General features: G+C 46.3%; 1 protein-coding gene across 1 annotated transcript; it reads left to right on the top strand.

Annotated features, from left to right (window-relative positions):
- The first annotated feature begins 4,771 nt into the window (after positions 1-4,771).
- On the top strand, positions 4,772-9,911 carry LOC104525605 (probable G-protein coupled receptor 83). Its single transcript, XM_010168811.1, has 4 exons — positions 4,772-5,151; positions 6,339-6,464; positions 8,607-8,740; positions 9,261-9,911. Exons 1-4 carry the CDS (start codon positions 4,774-4,776, stop codon positions 9,883-9,885), a joined length of 1,263 nt encoding a protein of 420 aa, XP_010167113.1. The 5' UTR covers positions 4,772-4,773; the 3' UTR covers positions 9,886-9,911.
- Positions 9,912-11,448: the final 1,537 nt, after the last annotated feature.

Raw genomic sequence — 11,448 nt, 5'->3', positions numbered from 1 at the left:
AGAAAAAAATACTTTTTTTTTTTTTCCTAATTGAATGGGGGAAAATTTATTGTCCATAGCTAAAATTTCAGATTGGCATTGGTTACATTTATGTCCTGGCTTTCATTCAGATTTTCAGTGAAAAAACATCATTTTTAGAATACAAATACAACCTGCAGAACACCACCAATGCTCTGGTCATTTTCTGAAAAAGAAAGCTGCTGTTCAAGGAGGGGTTTTGCAGCTGTGGGTTTCAGGGCTCATGTCATCCCTGCCTCCAGAGTCCAGAAGCATTTCAAGGCTGCTTATTTCCCTTTTGCTTTCAAATAATGTTATCTTCTGCATCACTTATTAAAGGAACAGGGCTCTTGCTTCCCCTTTGCACATTGGTAGCTGCTAGTACAATCAGACCAGGAGGGGTTTTTGGTTATTTTTCAGAAATTTCAGAGCATTTTTTAGTCTAGTGCATCTTCCCATCCTCCCAGAGGGGTTTTCCTCAAACTGAGGAAGAAAAGGCATGACAGAAGCTTCCACAGCAACTCACCTGCCTCTGCCGATGGGACTTGGCTCCGGAACAGTCTGTCTGGCTTTTTCCCCTGGTATTGAATCCTCTGCAAAGGAAAAAAACACAATATTACCTGACCCTGGCTGTGCTTGTTTCTGCCTCCTGATGGACTGTGACCAGCAGCTGCCGTATTGCCAAGGATTTGCTGCCTCTTCTGCATGTCTTGTCTCTGTTGTATCAATCCAGTTTTCCTTGTCATGAGCCAGTCTTCAGGATTGGCACATGTCAAACGTCATGTCCTGAACTGATAGTGTGTCCCTTGGTTACTTCACCTTGGTTTTACTTTACAGCCATTTGATAGTCACAGGGAACATGAAATTTTAGAATATAATTTTGTATTTTCCCACTGCTTTGAATTAAATGCCTATAATCCACTTGAGCATTCTGCTGTGGGTGACCTATTTGCACCACAGCTGATCTCTGCTGTGTCTGGCACAATGAATTAGAAATAATTGCAGATACATTAGAGAAATCACGTCTAGTGCAAAAGTGTCTGTTTGGCGAGATAATGTGATGACTTACACACATCTCCTTCTCCAAAGACACCTGCATAAGAGAGCTGGTATGGACAAGGACAGGCTGCTCCAGCATATCCAAAGAAATCCTTTTCAGGTCCTAACTCAAGGATCGGTGTCCTGGCTAATCCCACACAGGTCATCTGATCATCTGTCTGCAGAATGGGAACCAGATTTCACCGCCTCTCAGGAAAGCTGTGAGAATAAAAGCCCAAGTACTATTCTAGGGAGATTTAATTAAGTACCTGGCAGATAGACAGTCTGTACCCAGCACCTTTCTCTCACATTTTTCCCCACAAAGAGGATTCTTTTTCTTTGTGGAAAAAAGACAATAAAACTCTATAGTGTCTGTTTACCTCAAGGCATCCATTCCATTAAGAGTTTCAAGGAGGACCTAAAAGCAATTAGTGATGTTCACTTTGGCATGGCTAAATAAGCTGTGCTCAATCCACTCCCTCTCAGCTGAGCATCTTCTCATTACAGAGTCATTTATCTCTTTGTTTACTGATGCCACATCTCTGTGGCTATGAGCCGGCATGAGGTGCTGTGTGGCAGAGCTGGTGGCCCATGTCATGGCTCAATTTAAGACCGGAGGGCAAGTGTTGGTCTCACTGAATGACACGTGGGGTTTGTTGGCTGAAATCGGCCCCTGGGCACAGTCAGGAGCATCCAGAGCTTTATGCATTGTAATTCTGAGCAACGTGGAGGCCAAACCTGGTGAGAGAACAGATGGAAACGGCTGTAGAATGAGCGCTGTGTCGATTCTGGGAGCTCAGCCTGAGCACGCTCAGCCGGCTGCGAGTGAGGATGGAACACCCGGCTGCACTCAGCTCATTCGCAGCAGCAGAATCCTGTTTCACTTCATGGTAATTGGCTGGAATAGGGTTTGTCTTTCCTTCGGAGCTCATTCCGTATAATATGTTCTCTTAATAACGGACTCTTGCCCATCTAAGAGTGTTGACAAGCCTGACAATAGAAGGAACTAGCAATTTCACATGCATTTAAAGGTCGTGCAAAGAAATTTGTCCATCTCCCCGCAAACCCTATTAGCGGGGAAGAAAGTTTTGCAGCAGATTTGCAGTGACGCAGTGTAAGCTGCTGGATAAGGATGTTCTGCAATAAGTCCTCACCTTGGAGGTTCTTTTTCCCAAGTGGTCTTCTGGGACCTCCCAGAATGAATAAACAGGTGTAAGGATTTCAGGAAAGGAGTTTGTGCGCTCACTTGCTGAGCTAGGGCTTGGCTTCTCCTGCTGGAGTCCCACAGTAGGCAGAGCAGGTTACTGGGAGAGGTACAAGGCTCTTCTCCTGCTAGTCCTCTCAGAAGTGAAGGCCCAAAAGGCTCAACTGTCTTAAATAATTTTCCTTGATTCTTTAGACATCCAAACTTGGAGTCGTAGTCCAGTATCGATGGACTGTCCCTGTGTATGAACATCTGAAAGCTCCTGCTCGGCAGGTCTGGGTGTGCCAAAGCCACCTGCCCTCCCGGACACAGTCTGCTGCACCCTTCACCATTGCCACGACTTCAGGCTGTTCTGCACAGTAAGTTACATATATTTGTGATTTTGAATTCTTACATCTGTCTGAATTACAGAGCTGCTTTATTTAACTAATTACTGGGGTATTCACTCCATTTTCGCTAAACATGATTTATTTATTAAGTCTCGTTATCAAGTCCCTGACATGTCCCATGACATTTCTGTGCCCGTTCATTCCACATTTTCTGTGTCACAAAATCAGTACTAGTCACTGCAAATGAAGAGGATTACAGCGTCCTCAGTGCTTTAAAAGTAAAAAGTTCCCAGGTCATGACTTTCAAGGACTGTCCAAACTCTTATTTATAACACAACTTTTGAGTGAAAGAAAAAAATCCAGGAATTGATATACATCTTGTTGTTTCTGTTAATTATCAAACCTGCATTTAAAACAGAAAAGTGTAAACTATCAGCTTCTCTAGGGAACAGGAATCTTTCAAAAAGCTGCCTGATGCAACAGGCATATTGAATGATTTTTTTCCTAATTTAGACTTGGGAATTTCAGCTGTTGAATTTTCTCCCTCTGGACAAGACTCAAGCACTGAGAGTTCCCATTGACTCCAGCTGCTTTCAACTCTGCATAGCAAAGCCGAGACATTTTTTTTTTCAAGGCAGAAGACCTTGTTTTGGGTTTTTGGCTCCCTCAGCTCTGTGGCGCGGTCCCTGGGGAGGACAGCGGATGCTCTGGGATCCACGGCTGGTTTCCCTGTGGGTTGCTCTGTGGATCTTTTGCGTGTTCTGAAGCAGAAATGGCTCAAAAGTGGGAGCAGCTTCAAGCAGCCGCTTTTTCTCCAGCTGCTCTCATGGCCTTTCCCGCCGGGGTGGGGGACCCGTGCTTGGCACAGCAGCGGAGCTCGGGGAAGGACGGACAGAGACGCAGACAAGAAACCAAAACGTGCACCTTTGGAGCGTGATGGGAACTTTTGCATTAGGAAAATGTTTAATGTAACAGCCTTGTATCCGCAGTATTTCTCTTATGCCCTCTTATGAGGTCTTTACATACCTCACAAATATGAAATATAATCTGCAGAGACCTGTAGGGGCAATTTTATTTGGCTTTGCAAGCTCAATGCTCCAGTAAGGAAAGCATTTTCTTTACCTCTTCACGGACAAGAATTTCAATGCGTGTCCCTACTCAGACTGTGGTAACCCAGCCTGGGGAGACAGGCTGCTTCTGCTCTCCTTTGCAGGTTCCATTTCACTTTTTACACTCCCCCACCCCACGGGAGAGTGAGAAGGGGACAGTGCCAGACACAAAGCTGGGAGTCTCTGAAGGTGGAAATCCTCGGATGTTCTCTGTCTGATGAAACTGTGGAACAGAGAGAAAGAAAGATGCTGCAAATTAGTAAAGATGATGCAAATTAGCAAAGATGCTTCATCCCATGTAGCTGTTGTGCTGACTACCCAGAAAAGAGGAGGAGGAGGAGGGAGGAGATGGGGAAGATCAGAGCACATCCACTCTCTGTATTTTGCTGCTCAGATGGATCTGCACATGTCAGACTCTCCCATCGTCTCTGTGTGGGGTTGCAATACACCTTGGGATAAACTGGGAAGAGATACACCATTGGCTACTGCCCACGCGGTGTGTCATCTGGCAGGCTGTACATAGCACAGGGAAAGCAGGGACCACTCAGTCTCTGAGCAAAGCTGCTTCAGTGTACAGCTCAGAGACACTTCGAGGATGGAAAGAAAAGGGAAAGGCTGCCCTTGCTTTTTTGATTCTGACAAGCTCTGAAAACTCTTGTGAAACAGAGACCTGACAGATGAAGGACTACGTGGGAAACTGATAAAACAGATTTCCAAGGAGAAGTTTTGGGAGAGAAGCAGAGCAGTGCCCAAAAGGAAATATTCACTAGGATCTCTTCATAGGTGCAGAGAGAAAGTGTCTGGGGATTTCTGATATTTCAGCCTCTGAATCAGCTTCTGTACCTGGACTTATGGGACTGGAAAAGACCAGCAGCTGGAGAGTCCCTGGAGCAAAACTCACATGTAATCATCACGGGGAGAAGGACCCATTTATGAACTCTTTCACACAGTTTGCAACCACGGGGCACATTTTTAAAATGCAAGTGTGTGTGTTCCCCCCTGCAACCGCCGACTTTAGCACCTGAGCTGCCAGGGTGGAGAGGAACGTGCCACTGGCCCAGGGGCCCGGCAGCACTGGAGCTTTGCTTCCCGAGCCATGAGTAGGCACGCGTGGTTCCCCTTGCAGTACATCTCCAAGCCCTTCTGGAGAGCGGAGAATCACAACACGACCAACTTCCTCTCTGCACTGTACGGCTTCCCTAACCGATCCTTCTTCCACAGCGACCTGGACCTGGAGGACCTGGGGGACTTTGACAGTGGGACCAAGTATGAGGGTGAGTCCCAGAGCCAGACGGTGAAGGCGCTGCTGATAGTCGCCTACTCCGTCATCATCTGCATCTCGCTCTTTGGTAACATCCTGGTGTGCCATGTGGTGGTCAAGAACAAGAGGATCCCCTCGGCCCCCAGCCTCTTCATTGTCAACCTGGCTGTCGCCGACGTGATGATCACCACCCTGAACACGCCCTTCACACTGGTGAGCATCCGCCTTGTCTGTGCTTTGCTGGTGTCTGTGCCTGTCAGAGCTGTGGACACGTGTGTGGAACGGGCCAGGAACAAGCTCACACCCAGAGTTTCTTTTTGGCTCTCCCCCCTCTCCTTTTGCCTCCTGGACGAGGAACATCCATAGTGTTTTTCTGCCTTCCAAGAGCACTTCCCGAATTATAGGTGTGAATTTACTTTTTCTGAAATGGCTCCTGTTTCTTTGGTGGGTTTCTCTGCCCTGCTCTGCTGGGATTTGCATCCCTTGGTCTGTTCAGGGAAAGGACAGTGCCCTCGTGTGTTCGCACTACAGCCACACATCAGGCACAAGTAATTAAATAACTGTAATCCCTCCTGGGAAAGAGCTTCACATCAGCTTCAAAAAACCAGCAAATTGCTAGGGTTTCAGTGACAGAGTCCCTGGAGTTCTCATGGGGAAATTATTAAATTAATTGAAAACAGATTAGCTAATCTAGGCTAATTTTCTGTGTGGACAGATGCTTTGTAGTAAATGTGCTTTATTTCAAACTAGCTTAATCTGCTTCCAGAGTGAGTTATATTAATTTAGAATAAATATTGTGCAGTCAGGAATAACAAGGGGGTGAGATGACAACTGTTATTTGGAACAACCTGCCCTGCAGAAAGCCGGGCAAAGCATCACCTCCCTGGGCAGCGGCAGCGCCCGCTCCGCAGACAGGCAGTCCCTAACTCAGCGCTGCTACCTCACCTCACTATTTCAATGCCCTCAATGATATTTTCTTCCATGAGCTTCCCTCACAAAGTTTTGAACCTGTGCATCTTTCAGCATCCACAAATTCAAACCTGCAGCTGGTTTTTAAGGAGGCAAGCTCCTGTTTTTCCCTGCAGAGCCTCATTAAGGAGCTGAGCTAAGATTTCTTTACATTTTCCAGAAGGACCATGTTATACGTATACACATGTACAGCCAAACACATGCACAGAGCACTACTCAGGTGGATTTGTTTGTTCAGTATAATTGATCTCAATTCTGTTTCGGAGCCTCTTGCACGGTCACTATTTCCCCAGAAAAACTAAGTATAATGAATCTACAAAGCTTAAGGAAACTACATTAAAGCATTTCTTCCTTACCATATTCCAGGGAAGCCCATTTGCTACTCTTCAGATAAAGCACACTTTTAAAATCCAATTTTGTCTCCTCTTCAGGTGCGGTTTGTAAGCAGTACCTGGGTTTTTGGAAAGCTGATGTGTCACATAAGCCGGTTTGTTCAGTACTGCTCCGTTCACGTGTCTGTGCTGACCCTTGCTGCCATCGCTCTGGATCGACATCAGGTATGCGATGTACATCACCCCGAAGTTTGCTACAAAATAAGGCAATAAATACATATTTTTCCCCCCCTTCAAATCCCAGTACCTGGAAACCTGCATTGTCTTGGGAATCAAGGAGTGGAAGGGAGAACTCTGGCTTTCAAGGCAGTGGACAAAAAACCCCCCTCTTTTTTTGCAGCCAGGGTGATCAAAGACTGGAACAGGCTGCCCAGAGAACTTGTGGAGTCTCTGTCCTTGGGGATATTCAAGCCCAACCAGAAGCAGACCTGGCAGCCGGCGCTGGCTGGTCCTGCTTTGGACAGGGAGCTGGAGCAGATGGTCTCCAGGGACCCCTGCCCACCGCCGGCACTCTGTGCCACACGGCCCTGAAAACACGTGGGAGTATATTCCCAAGTCCAAACACCAGCAAGCCAGTGCACTTTCTCAGCATTTATTTGTGAAGAGTCTCACAATTTTTAGGCTTGCCCCATTATTTTGTAATGCCCAAGACTGGAAGTAGAGAGAACTGTGTCAGCTCTTTCAGTTCCAGGTGAGAAATTCTCCTCCCTCTGTCCTGGTACTTTTTTGGTGAATGTCAACCAGGGAAACCTTACAGGTCAAGCAATGAGTGCAAACTGAAGGGTTTCCTTGAAGTATAATCCAGGTTGTAGTTTTGCTGAAGCTGATAAATGCTGTGCACAGGCAGAGCAGATCCTACAAGGTGGCTCTCAGGCAGACTCTATATTTTTCTCGCAGCGTTGGAATCAGGGAAATGGTTGTTACTGAAAAGCAATTTCACATGATAAATGACATGGCTAGACGAAGTTCCAAACAATCACGGATTCTACTCTGATCATCTGGGATGTGCTCCATCTGGTGTCAGAAAATTACAGTGACTGTCGGAGTATAGATCATCCATTTCTGTCTTTTTTATCACAAAGAGTTTGGTAGTTTGCCCATTCTATGTGCAACTCTGCAGCTCCTGAAAGCAAAGCATTTTGATAATGATTCCTTTCAATCAGTGGATTCTGGGTTGATTGCAAAACATGGCTAGATATGAAGAAGTGTTTGTTTAATTAAGGGCAAACACAATGCCTGCCTTTAAATTCAGTTCAGTAGGTTCCTCGGAACTGGAATTGGCGAGTATGGCCCAAGGAGATAAAAATAGAAGTAAGGAGATGTCACTGACCAAAGAGAAATCAACACTTGCCTTTAAAAAATATTGCTAGTCCTGAGCAGTACAGATGCCCCAGGGGAGTTGCAGAAGCTCGATTAAGGAAATACTTATAATGAGACTAGAAAAGACATGCATAAAATACCAAAGGCTTCATCAGTCAAGAGATCATTTCGGTACCATGATAGGTCTAGTTTTAATTATTGTTTCATTGCATAATCTAATCACCCGTGGTGCATGTAGCTCAACAGATACCTAACCATCTCAATCTCAGAAGCCAAGCTGATGTGTGACACTGAGCGTGTTTCTCTGCTCTGGGCACTGGGCCAGCAGGAACCTTCGCCCTTGCACAACTCTGCCTTTTCTGGCTCTTTTCTCTCCTGTAAAATGGGTCTCTCCTTTCTGCCTCTTAACACTGGGGTGGATGCAGAGCTGCTGCAGCGCTTCCAACTCCAACGTGAGGCTCCAAGAGTGACCAAGACGTTGTCAGATAGAGCAGCTACCTCGGCAGCAAACACCGGGGCTGCACCGTGCCGTAGGCAGTACTGCACGGCGCAAACCAGGAACACACAGGAGACCAGCCTTCGAGTTTGTCAGTGCTATGTTGGCCAAAGGTGACATTCAGCTGTGGTTTTCCAGCATCTTGTCACTGTCTTGCAAGCCCACCTAATGCCAAAAGCTGTGAGCATCGTGGCTGCCACCTGTACTGGAGACCTTGTCTGTAGTAATTAGTGGACTTTTTGCACTCCCTATAGCACAAGTCAGAACAGCTTCTTGGCTTTCAACTTGTGCCATGCTTCACATCTCTGCTGAGTATTCCTTGCTGTCTTGGAAAGCTCACACGCTGTTTGCTTCGTGCTCAGTGATCAGTGTGAAATGATTGCTCCTGGACATGGATAAAGCAAAGATGTGTACTTTTTTTCTTAAAGCTTTTAGCTCATTTTTATCAGTTGAGGACATTGTAAATCCTCAGGTTTGGTTGTTCTCTGCAGGTCATCATGCACCCTCTCAAGCCGCGCATGTCCATGGTGAAAGGAGGGATTTGCATCATTATCATATGGGTTATGGCCAGCTGCTTCTCACTGCCTCATGCCATTTATCAGACTTTGACAAGATTTTATATCGGGTAAGACATTTACACAGTACTTTTTTTAATACGACATATGCAGCTTAATCAAAGTCGCACAGATTCTAAGGCACACAGCTCTCCATCTGTGCTATTAAAAAAAAGTGTGGTGAATCAGAGAAGTCTTCCTTTTCTTTGGCTTGGCACTGTGTTTCTCCTGAAAGGACAATGGAAATCAATGGAATTGCTTTCAGGGTTGTTCATTAGTTGATTTTGGCTCAGAGATTCAGCCCTGTAATTTGAGGCAGGCAGAGAGGAGAGGTGCTCTTCATCATTAGAGAGCACAGATGTCAATATGAATTGTTTTTTTCTTTTCCTGGGGTTGTGTTTAAAATATCTTCACTGGGACCAAAGGTCAAACTTAAAGCAAAATTTTTGACTGAGTGGCACTTGGCCATGTTACTGGGTGACTTCTGCTATCTGTGCCTTTGCTGAAATGTTGTAAGAACGTCTGTGATGTCCTCCAGGTGTTGTGTGCATCTGGTAGTGGAACTGACAGTTCTTTCTCTCTGGTCTTCAGGAACAGAACCATACGAATGGTCTGCCTCCCCAGCTTCCCTCCTCCTGCTGATCTTTTCTGGAAGTATTTGGACTTGACTACTTTTGTTCTCTTGTATGTCCTGCCCTTACTTGTGATCTCCATCACATATACCATGGTGGCCAAGAAGCTCTGGCTGAGAAATGCCATTGGGGACCTCACCATGGAGCAATACTATGCCCATCAACGGAAAAAGAAGATGACGCTGAAGATGCTGATGGTGGTGGTGGTTGTGTTTGCAGTATGCTGGTTCCCCCTGAACTGCTACGTGGTGTTGATCTCCTGTAGGGCCATCCACAGTAGCAACGCTCTGTACTTTGCTTTTCACTGGTTTGCCATGAGCAGCACTTGCTACAACCCCTTCATTTACTGTTGGCTGAACGAGAGCTTCAGGTCTGAGTTGAAGTCCTTGCTGTGTGTGTGTCGGCGAAGGAGTGCCACCCAGAGCCATGCTCTGCAGTCCATCTCCCTGCCTTTCAGGCATGCCTGGGTTGAGAACTGCCATTATAAAGGAGGCAGCGCATGCCAGAAGACAAGGGCATCCTCCCAGAGGAACTCTGCAAAGACAGACATATCCAGTGTTCAGCCAATTGTGGCAGAAAGCTAAACCCTCAATTGGATGGCCAGGAGCATCGTGTTGTAACTGCAGAATCACAGGAAAAACTGAGTGGGACAGCACTGCTGGAGACCACCTCGTCCAACCTTCCACCCAAAGCAAGTTAACTTCAGTGCTCAGTTGGGTTGTTCAGAACCTTGTCCAGTCAGGTTTTCAGAAATCTCGGGGGATGGACTGCCCACCTGCGGGCTCCAGAATGAGGAGAGTGGAGTGAATTTTTCATTGGAACAGTCAGCACAAATTAAGAGAATTCTTTAACAGCACACAAACCCTTTCATAGCCTGAGCAAATAACCTACAGTGTCCCTACACACGCCAGCTGATGCACACTGTTTTAAAGTAAATGGCTGTGTGTGCACATAGAAACACTGTACTGATTCTGTCTTTTTATTTATTTGTAATTTGTTCAAGATGAATAACATTTATAACTGTTCTCACATTTACACCCAACACATCTCAGCCGCTTACTCTGCTGTTAAAGAACCACCACAGACCTTGGAAGACAAATGTTGACAGTCAAAATAATTTTATGGAGCTGGTACCAGTGGAAACACCAGTTTGAGTCTAATAGGGTGACAGTCGTGTGCTCTGGTCCCAGCAGGTTGTCTCCAGGGCAGCTCCCCAGGCTGAATGACAATGGCCCGTTAGGTACATTCGGAGGAGACCCTCAGGGACTGATGGACTTTGGGGACCAACCTCCCTCCCTGCCCTTCCAAATCAGGGGTGGTCAGTTGTCAGGCCAGGGCTGGGAACTGGGCTGTGACCAGTTTCTTTAGCATTGGTGAGCGCAGGCTCACTGTAAGGAAACAAACTGGGGCTCTCGCTTCGTGTGTGAGGGAGGGTGGACAGCAGACTCACGTGAGGGCTGTAAGGTCCACACAAATGTGCTGCACAAATACAGCTCTTTACCTATTCCATGAAAAACTTCACAGTTAAGAATAAAAACAGTATGTGAACGCTCAGAGGTGGCAAAGTCTGAATTGCCTTGCCAGGCGGTATGTGGAGACAAGAGGGATGTTGGCCAGGAGGACCTGTTCTGCTGATACATGTAGGGCTTTGCTATAGTCTCCAGACTTTCCCTTAAGAATGTCTCACCTCACTGTATTTCCTGAGAAAATTGTGTATTGCCATGTTTTAACATTGTTAATTGACATTTCTTTGAAGTCTAAATTATTTTCAGTTTCAATAATATTTCTTTTTTTACCAGTCCTCAAGAACTGTGTCCTTTGTGGCTCCATTGTCAGACTGGCAGCCCCTCCCCAGCCTGTCTGCCTGTCCATCTGTCTGTCTGTCCTGGAGTTAACCTGCCAGGCAGCAGGGATAACAGCTTGGCAGCTCCTGACCAGGACACCCTGCTTTGCTTGAGGTGGAACCTCAACCTTAACTCTGAGTGTTGGGAACAGATCTGCAGCTTTTGAAACCAAAGGCAGAGAACAGGAGAAGTTGGCACAAGATAAAAGTTCATCTGTAAACGTGTGCACACCCCCTACTCGATAAGACGGAGCATCTGGTGATGTGCCATGGTGGTTGCCTCACACGCTGGTAATTGCACTCC

Source organism: Antrostomus carolinensis, unplaced genomic scaffold (assembly GCF_000700745.2).
Source record: "Antrostomus carolinensis isolate BGI_N321 unplaced genomic scaffold, ASM70074v2 scaffold2315, whole genome shotgun sequence".
In the NCBI taxonomy this organism is placed as follows: domain Eukaryota; kingdom Metazoa; phylum Chordata; class Aves; order Caprimulgiformes; family Caprimulgidae; genus Antrostomus; species Antrostomus carolinensis.
Note: the sequence above shows the minus strand (reverse complement) of the source record. Positions and strands in the feature narration are given on the sequence as shown.